This window comes from Salminus brasiliensis, chromosome 5 (assembly GCF_030463535.1).
Source record: "Salminus brasiliensis chromosome 5, fSalBra1.hap2, whole genome shotgun sequence".
NCBI lineage: Eukaryota > Metazoa > Chordata > Actinopteri > Characiformes > Bryconidae > Salminus > Salminus brasiliensis.
In genome coordinates, this window is record NC_132882.1 from 43,744,663 (window position 1) to 43,771,667 (window position 27,005).

General features: G+C 47.1%; 1 protein-coding gene across 1 annotated transcript in view; it reads left to right on the top strand.

The window, feature by feature from the left end:
* Nucleotides 1-3,460: 3,460 nt before the first annotated feature.
* Nucleotides 3,461-27,005, top strand: part of erfl3 (Ets2 repressor factor like 3) — a 58,582-nt gene continuing 35,037 nt past the window's right edge. Inside the window, exon 1 of the mRNA XM_072680517.1 lies at nucleotides 3,461-3,650. Coding sequence (XP_072536618.1) covers nucleotides 3,629-3,650 — 22 coding nt within the window. The 5' untranslated portion in view covers nucleotides 3,461-3,628. The remainder of the gene's footprint in view (nucleotides 3,651-27,005) is intronic.

A 27,005-nucleotide genomic window follows, 5' to 3' on the forward strand; every position in this document is an offset into this window, starting at 1 on the left:
ATTCCCTACACTAGAGCGCTATATAGAACCTAAATACCCCCTAATCACTATTCTCTAGATTGGAGCACTATATAGAACCTAAATACCCCCTAATCACTATTCCCTACACTAGATAGATCCAACTTACCCCCTAATCACTATTCCCTACACTAGAGCACTATATAGAACCTAAATACCCCCTAATCACTATTCCCTACACTAGAGCGCTATATAGAACCTAAGTACCCCCTAATCACTATTCTCTAGATTGGAGCACTATATAGAACCTAAATACCCCCTAATCAGTATTCTCTAGATTGCAGCACTATATACAACCAACATACCCCCTAATCACTATTCCCTACACTCACGCACTATATAGAACCTAAATACCCCCTAATCACTATTCCCTACACTAGAGCGCTATATAGAACCTAAATACCCCCTAATCACTATTCCCTACACTAGAGCGCTATATAGAACCTAAATACCCCCAAATCACTATTCCCTACACTAGAGCGCTATATAGAACCTAAATACCCCCTAATCACTATTCCCTACACTAGAGCACTATATAGATCCAACATACCCCCTAATCACTATTCCCTACACTAGAGCGCTATATAGAACCTAAATACCCCCTAATCACTATTCCCTACACTAGAGCACTATATAGATCCAACTTACCCCCTAATCACTATTCCCTACACTAGAGCGCTATATAGAACCTAAATACCCCCTAATCACTATTCCCTACACTCACGCACTATATAGAACCTAAATACCCCCTAATCACTATTCCCTACACTAGAGCACTATATAGAACCTAAATACCCCCTAACACTATTCGCTATATAGATCCAACTTACCCCCTAATCACTATTCCCTACACTGGAGCGCTATATAGATCCAACTTACCCCCTAATCACTATTCCCTACACTAGAGCGCTATATAGAACCTAAATACGGGGCAGTGGTGGCTCAGCGGTTAGAGCGTCGGGATATTGATAACAAGGTTGTGGGTTCGATTCCCGGGCTCGGCAAGCTGCCACTGTTGGGCACTTGAGCAAGGCCCTTTACCCTCTCTGCTCCCCGGGCGCTGGAGTTGGCTGCCCACCGCTCTGGGTGTGTACTCACTGCCCCTAACACATGTGTGTGTGTGTGTGTGTGTGAGTGTGTGTTCACTACCAGATGGGTTAAATGCGGAGGACACACTGTATAGGGCCTACACTGGAGCGCTATATAGAACCAACATACCCCTAATCACTATTCCCTACACTGGAGCACTATATAGAACCTAAATACCCCCTAATCACTATTCCCTACACTAGATAGATCCAACTTACCCCCTAATCACTATTCCCTACACTAGAGCACTATATAGAACCAATATACCCCCTAATCACTATTCCCTACACTAGAGCGCTATATAGAACCTAAATACCCCCTAATCACTATTCCCTACACCAGGGTGCTATACAGAACCTAAATACCCCCTAATCACTATTCCCTACACTAGAGCACTATATAGACCCTAAATACCCCCTAATCACTATTCCCTACACCAGGGCGCTATACAGAACCTAAATACCCCCTAATCACTATTCCCTACACTGGAGCACTATATAGATCCAACTTACCCCCTAATCACTATTCCCTACACTAGAGCGCTATATAGAACCTAAATACCCCCTAATCACTATTCTCTAGATTGGAGCACTATATAGAACCTAAATACCCCCTAATCACTATTCCCTACACTAGATAGATCCAACTTACCCCCTAATCACTATTCCCTACACTAGAGCACTATATAGAACCTAAATACCCCCTAATCACTATTCCCTACACTAGAGCGCTATATAGAACCTAAGTACCCCCTAATCACTATTCTCTAGATTGGAGCACTATATAGAACCTAAATACCCCCTAATCAGTATTCTCTAGATTGCAGCACTATATACAACCAACATACCCCCTAATCACTATTCCCTACACTCACGCACTATATAGAACCTAAATACCCCCTAATCACTATTCCCTACACTAGAGCGCTATATAGAACCTAAGTACCCCCTAATCACTATTCTCTAGATTGGAGCACTATATAGAACCTAAATACCCCCTAATCAGTATTCTCTAGATTGCAGCACTATATACAACCAACATACCCCCTAATCACTATTCCCTACACTCACGCACTATATAGAACCTAAATACCCCCTAATCACTATTCCCTACACTAGAGCGCTATATAGAACCTAAATACCCCCTAATCACTATTCCCTACACTCACGCACTATATAGAACCTAAATACCCCCTAATCACTATTCCCTACACTCACGCACTATATACAACCAACATACCCCCTAATCACTATTCCCTACACTAGAGCGCTATATAGAACCTAAATACCCCCTAATCACTATTCCCTACACTCGCGCACTACATAGAACACTCTTATAGGGAACAGAAATGCTCCCTGCAGTTCTCAGGCAGTCACTGATTCATTATATTTCATTTTTAAATAATCAAATAATCAATCAGTCATATTGATGAATTTCCAATACACGGGTTTAATCTTTTTTGTTTGTTTGTTTTATTGACTTACGCAAGATGTGAAAGAAGTAAACAAGTACACACTCGCTCGCTCGCGCACACTCACACTCACACACACACACACACACACACACACTGACGTCAGCTTTCGAGAAGACGCTGATTCGCTCGCCGGGGCGGCGCTCTCGTAGGACGGTGCCGTGACGTCACCTCGGCCGGTGGCGACGACGGTGTCCATGGCGACGGCGCGTCGTGTACGGCGAGTGACGGTGCCTGCGTGGCCCCGCCTACACTCACGCACAGGCCACGCCCACACCTCCCTCCCTCCCTCCTCCCTCCTCCCTCCTTCTTCTCCTCCTCCTCCTCATGTGGGCGAAACACGACACCAGAGAGGGAGAGAGAGAGAGAGAGACATAGAGGGAGAGTAAGAGAGAGAGAGAGAGAGTGTTACGGACTGTGGAGGGTGGAGGAAGAAAAGAAGAAGGGAGGAAAGAAAAGTCACACAGTGGAAGAAGGAGTGGAGGAGCTGACCGACTGACTCCGGAGAGCTTGTTTACTGGGCGCGAGATGCTGCTTTAAAGCCGGAGAGAAGATCTGAAAATGTCACAACAACAAACAACAACAACAACAACAACAACAACAACAACAACTCGCGCTAACAGCAGCAGCAGCAGCAGCAGCAGCAGCGACACTGAGCGAGGAGCTCCGGCCGGTTGTTTCACACCAGGACGCCGCTGAGGAGAGCGCGGCTGCGGGAGAGCCGTTTGGGAACCTCCGCTAGTTTCCACACTAGTTTTGTGTGGATCAACTTCCACTCTCCCAACTCTGCGCTGTTGGGGAGGGGTGTGTGTGAGAGTGTGTGAGAGAGTGTGTGTGTGTGGGGTGAGAGTGAGAGGAAACGCGGGAGGAGGAGGAGGAGGAGAAGGAGGAGGAAGAAGAGGAGGAGGAGGACGGCGGCCGCGGCCGCACCGGAGGCTGGAAGTTGTCACCGAGAGGCGGCTTAAGAAGGGGAAAGTTTCGCCGCGCTGCCGGAGCCCGGAGCCCGGAGCTAGGCCGCATCTCGTCTCTCCCAACACACAACTTTCCAGCATGAAAACCCCGGGGGACTCGGGTAAGTTCAGCCTCTTCTCGGTGGAAGCCCAACCCCGCCACTTCCAGCGTAAAGCATCTCGAACCGTCCAGAAACTATCTCACGATAACGAGATATTATGACAGAATAGCGAGAAATCGCCTGTGAACGAACGACTGAAGACCCGTTTGCACCAAATATCAAGAAAGTCTCACATGAAGGAGGTGGTGGGTCAGTAACGACCTCAGTAAGCGTCTCAAAGAATGGAGAAAGTATCTCAAAATGAGTTTATAATGAGATATCTCAGCATAACGAGAGCTCAGAGTACTTGCTTAGCATCTCAACATGTCGAGAAACTCTCAAAGTTACTTGGTATCTGGAAATAATGATCAAAACATCTCAAAATGATGCCTTTGGATTTTAACATCGAGATAGTATCTCAGAAATAGTGACTTGGTATCTCAGAGTATGGAGAAAGTATCTCAAATATTGTGACTCGGTATCTCAAAATATGAAGAAAGTATCTCAAATATTGTGACTCTGTATCTCAGAATATGAAGAAAGTATCTCAAATATTGTGACTCGGTATCTCAGAATATGAAGAAAGTATCTCAAATATTGTGACTCGGTATCTCAAAATATGAAGAAAGTATCTCAAAAATAGTGACTCTGTATCTCAAAATATGAAGAAAGTATCTCAAATATTGTGACTCAGTATCTCAAAATATGAAGAAAGTATCTCAAAAATAGTGACTCGGTATCTTAGAATATGAAGAAAGTATCTCAAATATTGTGACTCGGTATCTCAGAATATGAAGAAAGTATCTCAAATATTGTGACTCGGTATCTCAAAATATGAAGAAAGTATCTCAAATATTGTGACTCGGTATCTCAGAATATGGAGAAAGTATCTCAAATATTGTGACTCAGTATCTCAGAATATAAAGAAAGTATCTCAAATATTGTGACTCAGTATCTCAGAATATAAAGAAAGTATCTCAAATATTGTGACTCAGTATCTCAAAATATGAAGAAAGTATCTCAAAAATAGTGACTCGGTATCTTAGAATATGAAGAAAGTATCTCAAATATTGTGACTCGGTATCTCAGAATATGAAGAAAGTATCTCAAATATTGTGACTCGGTATCTCAGAATATAAAGAAAGTATCTCAAATATTGTGACTCGGTATCTCAAAATATGAAGAAAGTATCTCAACAATAGTGACAGCTCAACATATCAAGAAACTCAAAATAACTTAGTATCTCAACATGATCATCTCAAAAATAATGACTTGGTATCTCAAAATAAGGATTGTTTTAAAATATGGAGAAATAATAAAAAAATGAATTACTTGGTATCTCAAAATATGAAGAAAGTATCTCAAAAACAACAACATATCAAGAAACTCAAAATATCTCAACATGATTATCTCAAAAATGACTTGGCATCTCAAAATGATGCCTTGGAATTTCAACATATCAAGAAAATATCTCAAAAATAATAACTTGGTATCTCAAAATATGAAGAAAGTATCCCAAAACAATGACTTGGCATCTCAACATATTGTGTGTCGCTAAATAATGATAGTATCTCAACATTATCATCTCACAATACTGAGAAAGTATCTCAAAAACAATGACTTAGCGTCTCAAAATGATGCCTTGGAATTTCAACACATTAAGACAGTATCTCAAAAATAATGAGATGGGATTTAAAAAATAATGACTTGGTATCTCAATAGATCAAGACACCCAAAAAATAATGACTTAGCATCTCAACATGTCAGGAAAGTATCTCAAAATAATGACTTAGCATCTCAACATGTCAGGAAAGTATCTCAAAATAATGACTTAGCATCTCAACATGTCAGGAAAGTATCTCAAAATAATGACTTAGCATCTCAACATGTCAGGAAAGTATCTCAAAGCAATGATGGTATCTCAAAATAACAGTATAGCAAGTCACTTAATAATTATAACATATATATTTGTGTGTATTTGTGTGTAAGTGGCGGGAATGGGCATCCATGCTTTTCCGCTCCCGACCTTCCTGCATTACGGGGGGCGAAACGCTGTTGTTGACACCCGAGCTCCGTGCTCTCCCCGGGGCAGCTCAGTCAGCCCGCTCGCCTTCGCTTCCACAGCCTCGCCTGAACGGACAGCAGCGCTTTAACGTGTCAGCACGACTCACACAGTTTTATTATTAGTCTTTCCATCTTCAGGTTGACTTCTGCTTCATTTTAAACCCTGGAAATCAAACCAACACCGCATTTTCTTCAGCGCAGCGGTAGCAAATCCGGGTCCGGAGAGTTCAAATCCACCCCGGGCTTTTGTCCCAGCCGCCAGGGCAGCTCGGCTGCAGCTGCGCTCCCCCAAGCAGTTGAACCTAAATCCCGGGGTGGATTTGTACCGTGCCTCGGCACATGCACGCCTGCATGTAATGTAATGTTTCTTACAGTATTGCATTATTGCATTGTTTATTTTCACACAATTATCGTGTGTGTTATTTACGGGAAGGGTTTAAAATGTGCACATTACTGCACCATCACCTGAAGTGGACGTGTTCTAGACTTAGACTTTTATTAGTATAAAAGTAATGCAAAAAAAACCAAACAAACATGTTCCATCATTTGCAAAACAGAGTAAAACTGTACTTTATTAATGTCAAAGATTAATAATTGTGTTTATAATAGTTCAGCATGGTTCAACATGGCAACGCGGGCTACCTGTTGAATCACGATGACTTTGTAAACACAGGGAAGCACAGGACGATTATAGCTAACCAGCCTAACGCCGTAAAACGATCCGCTACTACCGTTTTGTCTCGACTGTCAGCATGTAGGTTGTGTTTTGATCAAAGTATGAGATGCTTTAACGAAGTCGGAACGTCGTGATTAGTTTTTATATAATTTTCCGTTCCACCTTAAAAACGGCAGTGGTTTAATAGGGGAGGCTGTGCGCGCGCTGGAGTGAGACCGCTGCAGGATTTAAGGTGGAACGGAGCATTTGAACGATAAGCCAAATCGGCAACGAACGGCTTGTTTACTTCCTCCCGCAAATTATTCCTAAAAGTTTGAGCCCTATTCCATATTTATAAAGAACTTGTTTATAGTTTACAGTTGTTAACGGGCCGTTTTATGACTAAGCTGACCAGAAAAGACCAGTAGTGTAGGCAGCGGCTTTCAGATTTAGCTAGCCAGGCTTGGACCGATGCGGTTTCAACTTCGATAACATTGATAAATGTGGTGTTTTTCGGTGTTTTGCTGTTCAGGAATCCATATTAGGGTTTAATCTAGTCTCTATACGTCTTCCCTCACTGGGAAAGTTAGCCTTAATCCTTTTTTTCCACGTCAGAAATGTTTGCTATCCAAGTTTGCCTGACTGTAGCCTTCCGTTAGCCACCGAAGCTAGCTAGCAATAACGTTAGGCCTGTATCAGCTACATTGCAAATCGAGGGTGGGCAATATAACGGTATATCGTATCGCCTAGAGATTAATTTAGTAATTTTGATATAACAATATAGTTTTCGAAGCATTTTTAGGATATCATCAGGGCTTAACGGACCCTGACTAACTGCACGTTTTATCGTAAAGACTGTAATGAATGGCAGTGTAATAGTATTTGTCTGCGATCGAACGTGCAGCGGCAGAAATATCGCACATAGCGAAAATGTCTTTAAATATCGTGATACAGTGTTTTTACGCTTTTACGCTTGTTGTGCAGTGGCGGTGCAGTGGTTTGAGGTCGGTAGTTTAGGTTAGCTAGCTGCTGCAGTCCCAATTATTGCATTATTATTGTAGCTGGCCGTCACAGAAATGTTCTCAAACTAGCGATTTCTCGGAATAACCAATAAACGAATGACTTAATTTCTCATTGTTCTGACGTACTATCTTGAAATGTCTCAAACTTCTTGAAAAGTCTCAAAATAATTACTCCGTATCTCAGAAATAATGAGGTGGGGTCTCAGAGTAATGACTTAGCATCTCAAAATGATGGTCATCTCAAAATCTTGAGAAAGTAGCTGAAAATAATGACTTAAAATGGGAATAATAAAGTATCTCAGCATAATGATAGAGTGTCTTGTTCTTAAGAAATTGCTTAGCATCTCAAAACAATGACTTAACATCTCAACATATCGAGAATCGACTCTCCAAGTAACGACGTAGCATCTCAACGTATCAAGAAACTCTCTCAAAGTATCTTAGTATCTCATTTTTTTTTATCGTGATATGCGATATACTTTCCGAAGCATTTTTAGGATATCATCGGTGCGTAACGGACCCTGACTAACTGCACGTTTTATCGTAACTGCACAACAAGCATAAAAAAGCGTAAAAACACTATCACGATATTTAAAGACATTTTCGCTATGTGCGATATTTCTGGCGCTGCACGTTCGATTGCAGACAAATACTATTACACTACCGTTCATATTCATTCATTCATTCATCGTCTTTGCGATGAAACGTATAGTTAGTCAGTGTTTGTTAAGCACTCATTATATCCTAGATATGCTTCGCAAACTATATCGTTATATCAAAACATCTCAACATATCGGGAATCGACTCTCAAAGTAACGGCGTATCATCTCAACTTATCAAGAAACTCTCTCAAAGTATCTTAGTATCTCTTTTTTTTTTCGTGATATACGATATAGTTTCCGAAGCATTTTTAGGATATCATCAGTGGTAGTATAATAGTATTTGTCTGTGATCGAACATACAGCACCATAAATATAATCGCCTATGGTGAAACTCAGGGCAGTAGTTTGACGCTACAATGGCATTGGGGGGGTAGGTAGTTTAGGTAAGATAGCTGCTACAGTCCCAATGCATTATTATTGAAGCGACGAGGGATTTAGCGCTAGCTATCTGGCTGTGGCCAGCCGTCACATGGACTGAAAACATCTGATACTACACCTGTCTAGACATGCCTGAGCAGACACACGATCTCTCATTAAAAAGGGGTGGAGGTGGTGGTGGTGGTGGTGGCGGGGGTCAAAATTTCTGCATAATTCAGTCATTGAGATGTAAACAGTGTCATTCAGAGTGGACGGTGACTTGGTGAAATGGTGCAGTGTCGAGAAACCTGCCAACTTGCCTAAGCTCCCAGTGGTGGTGATGATGGCAACCAGAGGTTCTGAGGTCCACAATGCATGCTATTGTCTATTGGTATTATCTAAAACAACCTGTGAACTTGCGTATGTGTTCTGAGTAGTGTAAAACTTCGGATGCCTGTTTTCTATCACCGCCGTGTTCCTAGAAAGCTCTAGTTTCTTCAGGTTGTCCTGAAGGTTTAACTGTCTAGAAAATCTGAGAAGTTCCCAGAGATTCTCGGTGCTGATGCTTCCCAAAGACCTCCGTCTAGCAGCACTCCGCAGGTTGGACGTTCTCCGTTCACCTGAAGCGCTGAATTATACCCATTACCTACTTCTCAAGCCCTCCTTGAGCTAAATGAGGTGTGTTGAAGCTGGAAAAACAAGAAACCAGACTAAATGACTGGCTTTGGGGAAACAGTCACGTTCTCAAGGCTTTATTTAGGCCCGGGAGTGCTAAATGAACCCCCTTGATACGCCAGGGGCCTGTTTACCCCTGGCCTTAACCAGCGTTTTTGGTGGGTTCAGCGGTCGGATCACGCTCGGATTTCGCTTCGACCACATGAAAAGCCAGGTGTAAACACGCCCCAGGCTGCACCGCGATCCATTTGTGATAACATCTTGACCACAGTTGACGCAAGTGTGAACGGAATGTGGTTTATTTCCAGACTGGAAGTGGAAATGCGGATGTGGACGGATTGGAATAGTTTAACGAGTCCTTTGCCTTCTCGGATAGAGCCGGGAGAACCGTCTGGTGGTCATTGGCATTGTGGAACCCCCGCCGTTCCTCAAAAATGACCACGATCTCCGTTGCCAGTTCCGGGAAAGCCAGTTGGGGGCGAATCTGTTCGGATTTTATTTCGGAATCAAGGTGTAAACAGGCACCATGGGTCTGTGTGTGGTCTGGTGTGGTGTAGACGGTAATTGCATAGTATTTACCAAGCAATCCGCCTTAAAATTAATATTATTATTATTATTATGATGTTGAAGTATCTACGATTTAAGACCGTCGCCCTCCAGATAAATCAGAGCACCATTACTTAAAATAACGCCGATTATCGCCGCGCAGTGCTGCTGTGTTTGCGTAAGTGGTAAAGTCAGCCACCGCCTGCTGCTGCTGCTGCTGCTACTACTACTACAACAACTGCCTTTGCGGTTTTGTCAATCTACGACTCGGCGGGCCGCACCGTGACCCTGATAGTTGGAGTGCTGCGAGTGCGAGAGAGAGATACAGTACTGAGAAGAGGATGTGGTTTCAGGCTGCTCTGTTCGTCAGATTCTTTTCAGCATGGCTTCAGTCCGCGCTCGTACCTGCAAGTTCACACACCCACAGGAGCGCGTCTCCAACGTCTTCTCGCAGCGAGAGGATTTTCTCTGAAAGCGCTTAGTTTTCCATGGCAACAAGAAGCTGAAACAATGCGTTATCTTGAGTGGCTGCGCATCCTGATAAGATGTGTGGGCCTGTATGTGTGTGTGTGTGTGTCTATGTAATGAAGACGCTATCCGCTTCATCAAAAAGCACTCGCCACATGAATCAGAGTCGATAAGACACACACACACACACACACACTTTTTTCTGTTTGTTTTTTTTTTCTCTCTTGACGGACGCGTCAGTATCCGCTCAGTCTCTGAGAGTACAGTCAACACACTCGGTCAGCACCAGCCCGGCCCATTGACTGAACCTGGAATCGCCATATAATTGCCGAACAAGAGTCCTTATGATGTCATAAAAGACCCCTGGTTTGAGACGAGGTTGTCGAAACTCGAACGTCCTAGCTCGCAAATGAAGAATCCGACACCAGTAGCACCTTTAGGCTACGTGGTGTACGTGGAACAGCTCTGACTGTATTCAGAACTTTCCCTGACTGACTCAGAGACAGCTGGCCCACTCACAGACTAACTACAACTGACGTTCAGGCCCTTATTTCGAGCCTGCGGGGGTTCTCCGGCCTTCGCTAAGATCGCTAACTTGGCTAGCTGTCGCCTTTGAAGAACATTAGATCCTTAGAAGATTAGAAGATTAGTTTAGCAAGGCGGTAGTCGCCTGTTCTGCAACTGACGTTTAGTCCCCGTTTACACCTGCTCACGTCATGTGACCAGCATCTGGATCGCATCCTGATAAGGTCGTAGTCACATGCATCTACACCGTCGCGGGGGCAGCTGATACTGGTGTTTCGGTTGTCCCGGGAGGGACATTTTATATTTATATTTCTTTATATTTATTTCTTTATTATTTATTATTATTTATTATCACTTGGTCCATGTGGCTCGGCCTCCACTGATCCACTTCACTGTAGCCAGTGTGAACACTCGTGTCCTACGGCGAGGTAATAATGGCGAACGTTGGGTTCGACAGAGTTAAAACAACGTTATTTGGGCCTTTTCTGACCTCCTGTTGATGTCTTACCTTCATCTCGCTGGTCTCTTACAATTAATATTCTATATTAAAAAGCCGTCTTGCGCTAACACAGCGAATACAAGGCTAACAATGCTAACGAACCCTGGATTTCGACCGTTACCGATCCTGTCTCGGCATAAACAAGTACAAAACAAAGAATTTATTGAAAAGACAAGGCTACTGTCAATGTAAACATTGATTTGTAGGCTAAAGTGAGCTGTAATGTGGTCTGACGAACTCAGATTTGTTCGTGTGAAACAAGTAAAGAGCCTTTTTTTATGTGTATTTACAAAGACGAGATCGATGACCGTTGAAATCCAGCGTTTGTTAGCATTGTTAGCCTTGGATACACTCTGGTAACTTGAGAAGCAAACCGCACAGTCAAGCATGTCTTGGCTGATTGGCTGCTCATGCTTTGCAAGTCCTATGGCGAACGTTGGGTTCAACGTTATTTGGGCCTTATCTGACCTTCTGTTGACGTCTTAGCTTCTTCAAAGCAGCTTATGGTATATTAAAAAGACAACAAAGCTGCTGTTATTTGTATATTAGGTGGATCGGTTTACTTCTTTAGGCTGTGGAAGATTGCCGTGCAGTAATTACGTCCATGCTCCATCCATCATGGTGAGTGATTCATATCCAGTGCAGCTTATTTATTTATTTATTTAGTTATTTATTCAGTTTTTTAGGCTGGGTGTGTAGAGCATTACTGGTGTGTTTGTATTTCTGGGTCATTTATGACTTAAAACTCCAAAAGAAAAGATGTGAATACTAAAGGTATGCCACAGAATAAGCCTTTACCAAGGTTTAAACGATTTAATATTTAATAGATTTATTTATTAATGCAGTTTATTTCTAGGTAAGCGCTCTAAAAAGCTGCTTGCTAACTTGGCTAACCGTGCAGAGTTAAGACCAGATCATGGATCTGTTGCTGTATTGATTATGAAAGCAAGTTTTTGGCATGTTTTAATAAAGTGGCGGCACTTTATGACTCTTTATGACTGGATCTGATTGGTTGAACTGATTGAAAATATCGTTTTAAAGAAATAAACATCATCGCGCATCACAGTTTTAACCCGCGCCGTAGTTGGAAGCTGGAGAGCGTAATTCAGCGTAAAAAGTCCTGAGCATAAAGGCTGAACCGTTCGACTGAGGTGGGCGCCGAGAGGGGATGGTTAAGACCCTGGAAGCTCCAGCACACGAAGCTTAAGCTAGCACTCCGAGCTCAAACAGGGGAGCGTGTGGGCGATACGTCCGGGCAAATTCGCGCTGACCATCACAGGTGGTGTCGCTGTGGTTTAGGGACTCACTGTGTGCTCGGAGAGGCCGGCGGGTCGGTTTCTTTGGAGGATCTGATATTAAATGAGCCAAATTTACAGAAAACTACGTAAAAACAAAAAATAACGGAAAAAATTTCGTAGAAGATTTTTCGGAGTAAATTCATCCCACCGGCTGCAGATAATAATCAGGAGAATCCTGAACGCGAGGATAACTTCAGTGTCCACTGTGTGAAGTAGTGAAAAACAAACAAACAAACAAACAAACAAACAAATAAATAAATACATAAATAAAGCTCACCGCTGAGCCCAGTAGAAGCCCTGTGATTGGTTGGGAGGAGTGAGCCGAGAGTGTGTCAGACAGCTGTTTCAGTTACTCTGGAACGAGTTGAGCATCTGCACTCACCTCTCACACAGTGTTTACATGCTGGTGTGCCCTTTCAACGAGCTGTGTGTGTGTGTGTGTGTGTGTGTGTGTGTGTGTGTGAGAGATCTTTATTTGCCCGCTGCCTTTTCCTTTTTTCATCAAAGTCCTTTCAAACAACGTCCCATCACGCCGCGGCTCAGCACAAAGAAGGCCCGTTCTGCATGTCTGAAAATGCCACACATGGAAGTTTACAACCTCTACATGTGGCCTTGTGAAAAAATGAGGACACCCCTAACCGAAAGAGTGATCCTCACCACTCACTTCACCACCAGACTGAATGTCTGAATGAGGTTTGGCTAAAACGGGCTCCTCCAGACTCCTCTCGAACCAGGGTCTAATCATCTGGATTTTTCACGTTAAATAAAAGTAACCTCAGGATTGGAGGCCGATTCAGGCAGTCGAGTAGCTGAATAGCTAAAAATGCTAGGCTAACCTTGCTAACAAACACTGGACTCGGACTGTCCCCAGTCTCACCCCAGTGCTCCTCATTTCTTGGCCTTAAAAAAGCAGAAACGAAACCAGTTGTGTTCGGAGATGAGACTGGTGACAGTCCAACTCCAGTCTTTCTTAGCAGCGTTAGCCTAGCATCTCCCATTCCAAACCAGGGAAGCACGGAACCTCGGAAACCCGAACGTGTCTAGGCCGACTGACTGAATCTGGGGTCAGAGATCAGTCATGTTTATTAGATACTGTTGCTGAAATATTGCTTTAAAGGCACGACTCCTCTCGATCCAGGGTCTAATCATCTGCTGCTGATTCGGATTTTACACATTATATACAAGTAATCTGAGGATCGGAGGCCGATTCAGGCTTTTTTTAATGGGATTGGTTTTTAAGGTTCCGAGGAGAACCAAACCGAGCTTTATTAGAACCGATAAGTGTGCTGATGTTCCCAGTTAGCAGCCAAAACAGCAGCCAAAGCTAGTTTCTAAAGCTAAACTCTCATTTTAAAAAGTACAAACATAGTAGATCGGATTAGACTTCAGTCTAATTTCTAGCAGATTCTGTGGTTTTACAGCTGTTTGTTTACTAGTGTAAATTAGCACAATCTACTTAAGCCGTGGGGCTGGATTACGTACAGAAACCCAAAGATTGGATCGGATCGGATCAGATTGGATAGTCCGATAGTGTTAAGACACTCGGATCAGAACGGGGTTAAAAAAAAAAACAACCTTAATTGGGGAATCCTGTGTTAAGTGTTTAGTTAGATTACCTCCGTTTCTCTGTATTGTTTAAATGAAGATCAGACGCCCAGATGTTTGAATAAGGGGTGTCCTGATTTCTTCAGGACGCCCCCTAGTTCAGCCTGATGTGCTCGGACAGGCCAGGAGCACTAGAGGAAGTACCATAGGAGCTGCTATTACTGCTGGTACTGTTGGAGCTCTGAAGGCGTGGAGGTGCCGTGATGTAATGGAAGTGTGTGTGTGTGTGTGTGTGTGTGTGTGTGTGTGTGTGTTTATCTGCACATATAAGGTTTTTTTGTGTGTGTGCAGTGGAAAGGATGGTGTGTAAACTTGCATGACGAATGGGATGTCCTCTGTGTGACTGAATGCTGGTTTGTTTATTTTTCCCTGGTGAGAACAATAGGGGGCGTGTGTCTTCTCGGTGTAACGGGGTAACACGACCCTGTCTCTCTGTGTGTGTGTGTGTGTGTGTGTGTGTGTGTGTATGCATGGACGGACGCCTGTCCTGTTCCTATAATGGGGCTGGGATGGCCGCGTAGACCGGGAGCTCGTCCATGTGTTGGTGTCATTTATGGATCATCAGGAGACACAGAGGCCCTTGTGTGCGGATTCGGGACGGGATGGGGCGGGGCGTGGGTCGGTAGGCACGTGTGTGTGTGTGTGTGTGTGTGTGTGTGTGTGTGTGTGTGTGTGTGTTTGTGACCCTGACTTGATGACCCTCTATAGCCGCACCCCTCACCCTACATTCCAACACACACACACACACACACATGCCCACCAATCACATACTGGAAATCCAACGACATGAGGGCCCAGTGAGGGCCCTTCCTCCCGCCTCCCTCCCGCCTCCCTCATGGTAGCATCTGCACTCTCAGGAACGGGGTTTCCCAATTACCCCAAATGCAGTCGATTAGCTGAATAGCTGACAATGCTACGCTAACCTTGCTAACAAACACTGGACTCGGACTGTCCCCAGTCTCATCCCAACACTCCTCATGTCTTCACCTTAAAAAAGCATAAAGGAGATGAGACTGGTGACAGTCCAACTCCAGTCTTTCTTAGCAGCGTTAGCCTAGCATCTCCCACTCTAAACCAGGGAAGCACGCCTCGGAAACCGAGCGTGTCTAGGCCGACTGACTGAATCTGGGGTCAGAGATCAGCCATGTTGCTTTAAAGGCACCGAGAACTCCGGACTCAGCCCGTCTGGAACGCTCGGCACTTCCGTGGAGGTCAGGAGATGAACAGACCCGCGCTGTTGTCACCCTCTCCTCCCAGCTCGGTTCTGGAAAGCCCGTACAGGTAGAGGATCTGTCGTTCTCCCACACCCACTTATCCTCCGCCAAACACACACACACACACTCACACTGGCGCATAACTGTGGCCAGCTGTTGGGAGCGGAGTTAAACAGAGGCTCTTGTGACGGGATGTGACCTAGTTCTGGGACTGGCTGAGCGGGACACTCCCTGGTTTTACTGGGTAAAGTATGCAGGCTAATGGCTTCACCAAGGTGACTGCACCAGGGTTTACTCAACACCGCGAGAGCGAGGCCTTCTGCTCTCTCGCTCAATCTCTCTCGCTCAATCTCTCTCTCTCGCTCTCTTTCTTTCAATCTCTCTCACTCTTTCTCTCTCTCTCTCTCTCTCTCTCTCTCCTTTCTTTCTCTCTCTCTTTCTCTCTCTCCTTTCTCTCTCTCTCTCTCTCTCTCCTTTCTTTCTCTCTCTCTCTCTCCTTTCTCTCTCTCTCTCTCCTTCCCTCTCTCTCCTTTCTCTCTCTCTCTCTCTGTCTGTCTGTCTCTCTGTCTCTCTCTTTCTTTCTCTCTCTCTCTCTGTCTCTCTCTTTCTCTCTCTCTCTCTCTCTTTCTCTCTCTCCTTTCTTTCTCTCTCTCTCTCCTTTCTTTCTCTCTCTCTCTCCTTTCTTTCTCTCTCTCCCTCTCTCTCTCTCTCTCTCTCTCTCTCTCTCTCTCTCTCTGTCTTTGTCTCTCTCACTCTCCCACCCTTGGCTCGGAGGACGGCAGCGAGACGCCGTGGTGTGGACCGTGTTCGTATGATGGAAGCTGATGATTATAGAGGTTCGCTGCTCCACAGGGGCGGCTCTACAACTTTCCATGAAGATGCCACATTGCTAACATTAGCATCTTCTGCATTATGGGGTTACTGTAGCCAAGCTAAGAGCGCTGCTGGCCATTGGTTTGCTGGTCAACATTCGCCAAAGGAGTGCTGTGACTGAGGATCGAAGGCCGATTCAGGCTTTTTTAATAGGATCTGCTTTTAAGGTTCTGATCCACTTCCGATCATTAGCTTTGCCCTAGCAGAGGTGCCAGTAATAGACCTGACCCTCAGCTGCTGTAGACAATCTCCAGACAGAGTTCATTTGTGACCTTAATTCAGTGAGGAGAACCAAACCGAGCTTTATTGGAACTGATAAGTGTGCTGACGTTCCCGGTTAGCGGCCAAAACAGCAGCTAAAGCTAGTGTCTAAAGCTAACTCTCGGTTTAAAAAGTACAAACATAGTAGATCGGATTAGACTTCAGTCTAATTTCTAGCAGATTCTGTGGTTTTACAGCTGTTTACTAGTGTGGATTAGCACAATCTACCTGAATGCTAATGCTAATTAGCTCATTTCCTGGTGAAAGCTCACTAAAATTGAGGTATTTGCTAAATTTCACATGCAAAAAAATTTGGGATTATGAGATTAGCGTAGCCAAAACAGGAGCGCTGTTGGTTGTTGATGCTAGTCGTTCAACGGGGGGCGAATCCCACCCAGTCGTGGTTTCGGGGGACAACTGGGTGGCTGCAGTGGTCTGTAGGCGGCGGTGAGAGGCTGGTATTAAGGACGTTCCGGCCAGTGTGTAAGTGACCGTCTATAGTAAGGTATTGATTTTACATAATGGGCAGTGTGTTGGTATTGATGGCCAGTAATGGGAGCGTCACTTTATGGTTCATCAAACGTGGAACACACACACACACACACACACACACTGATCTGTTTTGGTAGAAAACGTGGACCTCCCACATTCCTGTTCGGAGCTTAAATCACTACAGCCTGTGTTGCATTACTTGTTCCAGGAAAATCCTTGCACAAATACACACACACACACACACACACTCACGCTCACCTCACACACTTCTTCACACACATGCAGAGTCTCGCACGTTGCACTTCTTTCTTGGAAAAGCTTGCTTCCCGAGATGAACACACTCACACACACACACACAGACAGGGACGTAACCTTTACACGGTGGGCTCGATGTATTATCAGGGTGGTGGGAGCCTGTCGGTGTGTTGTATGTGTGAAGCCTTTGGCTGAGAGTTGGACTCCGCCGCGCTGCCTGAGGGCTGCTGCTACTGGGCTCCTGCACTAAGCCCTTCAAACGGGAGTTTCTTTGCTTTCTCTCGGCCTCGGCCTCAACCAGGCCGGGACTGTTCAGCTATACGCGCACCCGTCGATTACTTGCTACCTGCAGTTTGCGTGATTTTCGTTGGCCGCTATGAATAACAGCAGTCGCAAGAGCAGGTTCTAGGCAAGAGAGACGCGCAGTGTCATTGATACGATGCACCAGCAGCTATTCCACTACTGACTGAGGAGAGAAGGTTGGAAGGAAGCCAGGCCCACGACTGATTTGGTTGGTTGGTTGGTTAGAAGGAAGCCAGGCCCACAACTGATTTGGTTGGTTGGTTGGTTAGAAGGAAGCCAGGCCCACGACTGATTTGGTTGGTTGGTTGGTTAGAAGGAAGCCAGGCCCACGACTGATTTGGTTGGTTGGTTAGAAGGAAGCCAGGCCCATGACTGATTTGGTTGGTTGGTTAGAAGGAAGCCAGGCCCACGACTGATTTGGTTGGTTGGTTAGAAGGAAGCCAGGCCCATGACTGATTTGGTTGGTTGGTTAGAAGGAAGCCAGGCCCATGACTGATTTGGTTGGTTGGTTGACTAGAAGAAAGCCAGACCCATGACTGATTTGGTTGGTTGGTTAGAAGGAAGCCAGGCCCATGACTGATTTGGTTGGTTGACTAGAAGGAAGCCAGGCATATGACTGATTTGGTTGGTTGACTAGAAGGAAGCCAGGCCCACGGCTGATTTGGTTGGTTGGTTAGAAGGAAGCCAGGCCCATGACTGATTTGATTGGTTGACTAGAAGGAAGCCAGGCATGTGAGTGATCTGGTTGGTTGGCTTAAAGGTAGCCAGACCCATGAGTTTGTTCATTTGTTGATCAGAAGGAAGTCAAACATGTGACTGATTTGGTTGGTCGGTTTGTTTTTAAGGGAGTTGTAGTCCTGGACCTGATCCTGGACCTGTGAGCAGATGAGCTGCTTGGTTAGTAGGAAGCCAGGCCCAGTATCTTTTGATGTCTGGATACCTCACCTGACGGCCCTCTGGCAGAACGTTCCTCTTCCCTGCTTTTCTCGGTCACGCTGCCTGTTGACTCATGCCATGAACGTGTCCCCACAGCTAGCTCTGCGTTCGCTACTCGCCATGTTTGATCACCTAGCTTCAGACACAGAAACAGTGGCTTTCAGGAGCTGGAGCTGCGATGAGCTTCGAACCCTCAGATCTGTGCCAGCGTGTCTAAAGCAGTGACCTGTCCCGGTCAGCTGAGCCCACGTTAGCCCTTTAGCTGATTAGCAGAGCGCTCCTGTCTGGACGTGGCAAATGGAGGGATTTGAACTGCTGAATGTTTTCGGGGTGGGAAATGTTCGGTCTAGAGCCCTGTCTGCACACGTTTACTGCTCGGGGGCCTTCATTTTTTTGACTCCCGTCTCAACACAGGAGCAGAAGAAGGTTAACCAACCCCCACCCACCACCACCACCACCACACCCGTCACCCCCCAAGGCTGATAAATGTAATGTGCTTCTGTAGTGTGGACCCATCACAAGACCACCAGAAGTTCATTCTGTGTGTCGGAAGATCCTTAAAAGTCGGTGGAGAGCAGTGGACGGATGCCAGCGTGTGTGTGTGTGTGTGTGTGTGTATAGGTGTGTATAGGTGTGTATTATCATGATAACGGTGACTCAGCGTAACACCTGCAGTGTGTTAAAGTGTGCCCGTTTCTCAGGGCACCGTGGCTCACTCCAGCAGCGAGGGGAAGGAGCTCTGGCCACACACATGGACTGAGAATGTTATCCCCTTCAGACCCCTACGAGGGTCCCACACTTAAAGGGGGGGGGGCACTCCTCGCTCTCCTCGCAGCTATAGGACTTGCCTAGCAGTGACTGACCACTTTACACGAGTTGCTGAGGCCTGACCCTTCCCTTAGCTTCCCTGTGCTATCCAGGACTGGAGTTAGGCCCTGCCTGGGAAACCCACCTCTAAAGTTAGGGGGGAGTTTTTAACCAACCACACACACACACACACACACACACACACACACACTTTTGCTGTCCTTTTGCTGTAAGCCTCTCTTCCATATTGGACCTGCAGTCTTTGCATATTTGCAGTCTGTTTTTATCTGGGAATGTGTGTGTGTTAGGGGTGTGTGTAGGGCATTTTTGGGATGGGTGCTGTGTGTATATATGTGTGTGTGTGTGAGAGAGAATATGAGGACATTGTTCTAATAATACATCTGAAAGGGAAGTTAGCATACACACTCTTCTGTTCTTGCACCGTACCGGGTGCCACAGAAGAAAAAGTGTGTGTGTGTGTGTGTGTGTGTGTGTGTGTGTGTGTGTGGTCGACTGCCGGGAATTCAAACGTTGTCTGGCGCCATCTTAACCCCCTCTCTCCCTCCCTCTCTCTCTCTCTCTCTCTCTCTCTCTCTCTCTCTCTCTCTCTCTCTCTTCCCTCCCCCACTCCCCTATGCTTACCCCTTTTCTCTTCCAGTCAGGAATGTGAGATCATGTTTAAAACTCTCTCTCTCTCTCTCTCTCTTTCAGATTTTTCCCTCGCTCGCCCGCTCACTCGCTCACACTGTGTTTAAACGTGTTCTTCGTTATTGCTTTGCCATTAATCAGTAAGTGTGTATAAGTATACCTATGTGTGTGTGTGTGTATGTGTGATGAATAATAGGGCAGGGTGTACCATACTAGACGGTCCAGCAAACAACCAACCAGACAGAAGTGGGAGAGTATTACCCTGTAGTATTACTCTACCACCTCAGCCCACATGCTTCTCCACCCCTCAGCTTGTCCAGAAATGCACGTGGACGGCTGTCCACTAGGGGGCGCTCAGAACGTTCTCGGCATCTTGTGGAATCCATGCCACCAAGAATTGATCCGGCATTAGTTCCAGAGTGCTCAGATATTCACGATACGTACTCTGTTTCCAACTGGCTGGAGACTATTATCCCACAATGCAGTGCGAAACGGAATGGGAGGAGCTACGTACTCATCTGAAGAAAAACAAATGGCGGATAACGATGCAAGTGCAGCGGCTCTGATACCTAGAGCTTGCGCTTCTCGTTAGCACAAAACGGGGTAATAATTCGTACGGTAATATTTAGTGTACTAGGCTGCCGAATCTGGTAGACCGTAGGATGAATTTTAATTGGTTATGCTAATTAACCAAACACCAAGCTCCGCCCTTCACCCCCAGCAATGGAAACCCACCGAATTTTAGATTTTTAAATACCATCCTGCTGGACCCACTACAGCCAAATGATTGTTTACACCAGTGCGACAGCTGACTTGTGTACGTGCACAGAACCTCCGAGAGTGTGTGTGTGTGTGTGTGTGTGTGTGTGTGTGTGTGTGTGTGTGTGTGTGTGTCCCTATGGAGTAAAACCTTTTAAACATCGATTATGTCCACGTCTCTTTAACCCCACACAGGGACGAGCGCACACACTACTTCCATTTCTGTGCACCCATCATCTCATGGTCTGTCACCAATCCATGCTGAAATGCCCCAGTGGCATCTCATCTTCCATTACTCCCTCCCTCCACCCCATCCCACCCCACCCCCCTCCCTCGCCGTCTCTCTCTCTCTCTCTCTCTCTCTCTCTCTCGCGCGCTTTCTCGTTGGCTCCCGCTCTCGCTACATCTGCCGGTTGTACTTCGGTTACAGGTTATGCCTTTGTCCCTTAACCTCCACACGAAGAATTGGCCCTTCTGCAGTGCAGTTTAGCCCCCGTGTAACTACTCCCTCACCAAGCCAATCACGTCGCAGAGCACCAGGCGCTCCAACGCCTTGTATTGGTCGGAGCCAACAGAAAGGCTACAGTAGCTCCGAGAACCCCTCCGTACGGTTGGATGGGCGACGGCAGCAGAAGAACCACGTCGGGTCTCGCTCCTTTCAGCCGAGAACAGAAAGCTGAGGCCGCAGCAGCTCGGGAGCACAGGCCGACGTAGAGAGACGTAGCCGGGGCAGAATTCGGCCCAGCATGCAGTCCAGGCTGGTGGAGGTGGTAGTGATGGCCTGTTTGAGTCCGGTTGCTGACCATGTGCATCCCGCTATGACCAGTACTACTACTACTACTACTACTGACCCCGATGACTGACGATGCCCATGTCTCAAGCCCACAAGGCCGGTGTTCTCCAGCCAGGTCACCCGGCTTTCTGTCCTTGGCTGACGGAGGTGGAGCTCGCCCTGGTCGTCTCCTGTTGTAGCCGTCCTCCTCACGGTTGGACGTGGTGGAGCTTTTCCGCTCAGGAGTGGATCTTCAGTAGGAGCGTTCTGCCACCCGTTGTCGCTCCTGACCTTCCGACCTCCTGGGTTATAAAAGCACATAACCTTCTCCACCCCCTGACCACTTTGAGAGAGGAGTGGAAGTGTGTGTGTGTGTGTGGTGAATAATAGATAACTGATTGGAGAAGAGAGCAGCTGTATTTATAGGAAAGTCAAGGCATTAAATGTTAACGATTCTTGGCCACACTGAGGTTTCGCCAGACGGCGTTCAGACGTCCCAGCGCTGTGTGGCCTACAGCGGGAGACTAGGCTCTCTGGACGACCTTTTTGGATGCAGCTTGGATGCCTGGCCTGGCCTGGTGTTCTGTCGATATTTGGCCTGAAGATGACCTCAGGCTTTAAGCGGCCTCTTGTATAGATATGTGTGTGTGTGTGTGTGTGTGTGCGCGCGCTCTCTCTCTGGCCAGAGCACTCAGCTCATAATTGTTTTAACCACGCCATTTTTAGCCGCAGACGTGGTTTGGCCGATTACGCAATGCTCAGGCTCATGCGGGCCAAACTCCAGCGCACAACAGGCTGTACGAGGCGACTCAGGACTTGCCTCCGGAACAGAGAGTGATTGTTGTTGAAGGGGGGGGGGGGTGGGGGGTTGGGGATTAAGGCTTCTGACTGAGCCGAGGCTGCACAGGGGCCCCAAACGGCATCAGCACCATTACTGGCCATTACTGGCGGCTTGGCGATGCTGCTGGCCACCTTGGGTTTGTATAGAATGTCCTTACTGGGACCCAGTTGGGCTTCCCGAATGGAAATGCCCCCATCGTCACAGTCCCATCTAGGCCCATGTGCCAGTCTAGAAACTATAGGGGAGATGAGAGGCCCATGTTTGACCCCTCCTGGTCCCTTCACTGACCCTGGTCGGCATCCATATGTTGGGCCAGCATGGACTTACCCCAGTTGGGACGCCCGGGATTGCCGCTTGTGTGTAAAACACTGGGATCCACTGTAGATATGATATCGGGGCTTGAAGAAGGTGGGGGTCTCATCATCCTAACTACAGTGGATACCCATGTGCCTCCAGTGTCCTCCCTAGGTGTACGGTAGGGTACGGTATATTGGCGGTGTAACTATGTAGGTCTGCAGATCTTCTGAAAGTGGGCTGAAGGTGTGACTTGGCCGGGCGAGTGGGCAGTACTGTGACCGTGGCAGATTCCACATCTGCATAGCACTTGTTCAGTGTAGCTTATTTCCTGTAGAGCGCTCAAAGGCCCACCATACGTTAACCCCTTTATGCGCCAGTTGAGTATGAGGCTGGGCTTAGTCCATGTCTTTAAGACCAGGCCTATGGGTCCAGGCTCTGGTTCCGTGGAGATTTGAGTATATGCACAGATTGGTCTGGCCTATGTTGGATCTTATTTGTGGTGAAGGTTCACCAGATGCCTTGTTGCGGGTGGTTTCCACAAAAAAAGCTGTAGAAGCGTTATTTTTTGTTTGACAAAAGTATTGGGACACCTGCTCCTTCATTGTTTCTTCCGAAATCAAGGGATCCAGCTTTCTTGGAGAAGTTGTCTCTGCCCTGGGAAGAAGAAGAAGGAGAAGGCTTTCTACTAGGTTTGGAGGAGCATCGCTGTGAGGATTTGATTGCATCCAGCATCAGGAGCTGATCAGGATGTTGGAGGAGGAGGAGGAGGAGGAGGATGATGATGATCACCACCGCACCACCTCAGCATCCCCAGCTCATCCCAAGCGTGCTGGATGACTTGCGTTCTTCCTTTTTTACACAGCTCAACGCTGGGGGGCTTCATAGCCCTCCTCTAGCCCACGCCTGGCATTATCAGGCAGCACGGTGTTAACAGGGTCATGTTATCTGCTTCGGAGAGAGTCCTATTCTATTGGCAGGATTTCTCTAGACAAGCTGTATGTGACCTGCATTCGCACGTCTGTGTGTCAGCAAGGGATGCAGCTTATATGGTGTCCATAAACTTTCGGCAATGTGGGGAATCTCTCAGTTTTGCCGCCTCCTGCCAGGTTCTGGTTTATATCTCTGCTCAGTGGACTGTGCACTCGTGTGTGTGTGTGTGTGTGTGTGTGTGTGTGTGTGTGTGGCGGCGTCCCCTCTTCACCCTGTTACGTAATGATGTTCACCAGCAGCATGCGAGAGGGGAGAAAGTTCACACAGAGCGAGCTAGCCCTCTCTCATTCTCTCTCCGCCGCTCTCGCGTCCAGTCCAGTATTCAATACGAAGTGGTGGATGAATTGGACCACCTTGCTGCCGAAGACCACCGGACACTCTCCGAGGTCTTGGGTTGGAGTCCATGCCTCAACCAAACGGTGATGGCTTGACGACTGGGTCAGAACGTCTCCTCCAAAACATCAGGGGTGTGGTATGCAGTGGTCAGTACCTACCAAAAGGAAGGGCTCGCTGATGTATATGGAGGCCTCCTCCATCCCACCCACCTAACTCACAGCTTATAGGACTTAAAGGTCTTGTCCAGCTCAGACAGGTCTTATGGGGGTGTTCCACAGTAGTATGCAGTGGTCAGAACCTACCAAAAGTGCTCCGAGGAAGGATAACCGGTGAATTACCGACGACAGGGTAGGCCTCCCACCCACCTGGTGGCCACAGGATGCCTCTGACCGGTCAGAGCTGTCTGGGCAGGATGTGGGGGACCTACTCAATATCAGTTCTGCTTTCAGGATGTTTTGGATTGGAGACACCCACCCAGAGAAGGCACGGCATATTGTGCTCTCTCTGGCTCCGGCTGCTGATGGCAAAGCCGCATGGCTCGGGATGGAACTCGCGCCCCCCCGGGGCCTTAGTGGAAGCCTATTAGACCTCTGAAATCACTGCTAATCTCGAGTTCTCCTTCGCTGCAGACACCAAAAAAGTGCCCAAAGCCAGGCTTACACTGCTCCTAACCTCAGCTCTTCAAAGAGCCTTCAGCTTACCTATTGTCTAAAGTACAACCCCCCCCCACCCCACCCCACCCCAGCCTTCAGCTACACGGTGTAAATTCGTACACAATTCACAGTAGATCACGCTGCACCCTAAACCACATCCACAATTCTGCAAGTCTGCACCACCTTAAGTAAGACCCGGAGCGGTTTTTCGTTAGCTGCAATAGCCTTGATGCTAACGATGATTTCAGGTGTGCATTTGCCCTCCATATTTTCCCTTGATCTGCCCGTCCTGCAAAATCCAGCCAATCAGATGTGATTACAGGCCACTTGTAGTTTCTGGACATTTGGCTTCACACAGTGTTTCTAGACACATTCTCATAAATTGCCCTCGCGCACACGTTGCGTATAGCCAGGGACACGTCCCCCGTCCCCATATGGGCTCACTCGGACACTGCCCGGACTTGAGGGGGCTGCAGGATGTCTAGACGTTGACCGGGTCAGAACATCATCCACATCTCCAGAACATCAGGCAGGTCTTTTGCGGGGTGTCCCGGGATGCAGTGGTCAGTACCTACCGAAAGTGCTCCAAGGAAGGAGGACGGAGATGTCAGAGGTGTGTTGGTGGTACGAGAGGGAGTGTAGGTTCCGTAGGGATGGAGGTTTCAGGCCGTGCTTTGGGTGGGGTGCCGGGTGGGGTGGGGTGGGGGAACTATGTGCAAATGGGGAATTTCCCTGTTCTGGTGGGCTCACAGCTGTGGGGCTTTCATTTGTGGATTTGACTAAGAGGAGCAGCAGTGTGTGTGTGTGTGTGTGTGTGTGTGTGTGTGTGTGTGAGAGAGAGAGAGAGAGGTGTATAACTAACTATAGCTGCGCTGATTGTAAGAGCTGCTGACATCGGTGTTGATGCAGTCTGTTTTGATTCTGTACGTCCGAGCGGCTGATGCAGGTTGCCATGGTGTGGCTGGCTGTTGGTGTGTGTGTGTGTGTGTGTGTGTGTGTGTGTGTGGTGAGTTAGTGAGTGTGGTTACATCATCAGTGTCTTGCGTAATGCAGTAGGCTTTATTTGCTCCAGCTGAGGAGGTAATCTCTCCCTGGAGGAGAGAGAGAGAGAGAGAGAGAGACATACAGAGAGAGAGCGCGAGAGCAAGAGAGAGAGCGCGAGAGCAAGAGAGAGACTCTAAGGTAACTGACATGAAGATGGACAGAATGTATGAAGGAGAGGAAAACCCAGCCAAGCAGCAACTATGCCTCAATCATTTCTGAGATTAATTAGAGTGTGTGTGTGTGTGTGTGTGTGTGTGCGTGTGTGTGTGTGTGCGTGTGTGTGTGTGTGTGTGTGTGTGTGTGTGCGCGTGTGCGCGCGCGCTGCCCCAGGCCTGTCACAGTAACAATTCTTTTGGATGATGTATTGCCCGGGATCCTATGCCGCCGCTATGCATCAGCAGCCGGAGCCTGAGGGAGCACAGCTTGGGGAGGTGGCGTGTTGTGGGAGGGGCTTATTCAGATATGACCCTGCTGCTCCTGAAGACCAGGTGTAAACAGGGTCTGGTCCACTTGGACAAGAGCCAAACTGGTGATGGCTAGACGACAGGGCAGTCCCCGGTCCGGCAAGTTCAAGACCAAATTCAGCTGTGTTTGTGGTGGTTGTAATCCAGGCCCCCTATGGGGTGAGTGTGTGTGTGTGTGTGTGTGTGTGTGAGGTGAGTGTTATGTAATGAAGATCAGCAGGACTTAATCAGCTTTAGCCGACACATTTAACCATCTCTCTCTCTCTCACACACACACACACACACACACACACACACACACAGCAGTGTAATGTCTCAGTCTGTGCTTCCTTTACTTACCATCACAAGTGTTCTTCAACAATCAGGGTAGCCAGGTGTGTGTGTGTGTGTGTGTGTGTGTGTGTTTGGTGACAGGCTGTGTCACTGCATGGGCTCCCAGCTAAGCTCATGTTTACCAGTGGACACACACACACACACACACACACACACACACACACACACACACACACTGAGCTTCAACCTTTATGTCTCCCACCACTTTTTCCTATACACACACACACTCTCGCTCTTTCTCCTCTCTCTCTCTTCCATGCTCTGTTTTTCTTTCTTTCATGCTCTCTCGCTTTTGCTTTCTCTTCTCTCTCTCTTTCGCTCTCCCTCTTTCTCTTCTCTCTCTCTTTCGCTCTCCCTCTTTGTCTTCTCTCTCTCTCGCGCTCTCCCTCTTTCTCTTCTCTCTTTCGCTCTCCCTCTTTCTCTTCTCTCTCTCTTTCGCTCTCCCTCTTTCTCTTCTCTCTCTCTTTCGCTCTCCCTCTTTCTCTTCTCTCTCTCTTTCGCTCTCCCTCTTTCTCTTCTCTCTCTCTTTCGCCTCTCCCTCTTTCTCTTCTCTCTTTTCGCTCTCCCTCTTTCTCTTCTCTCTCTCTTTCGCTCTCCCTCTTTCTCTTCTCTCTCTCTTTCGCTCTCCCTCTTTCTCTTCTCTCTCTCTTTCTCTTCTCCCTCTTCTCTTCTCTCTCTCTTTCGCTCTCCCTCTTTCTCTTCTCTCTTTCTCTTCTCTCTCA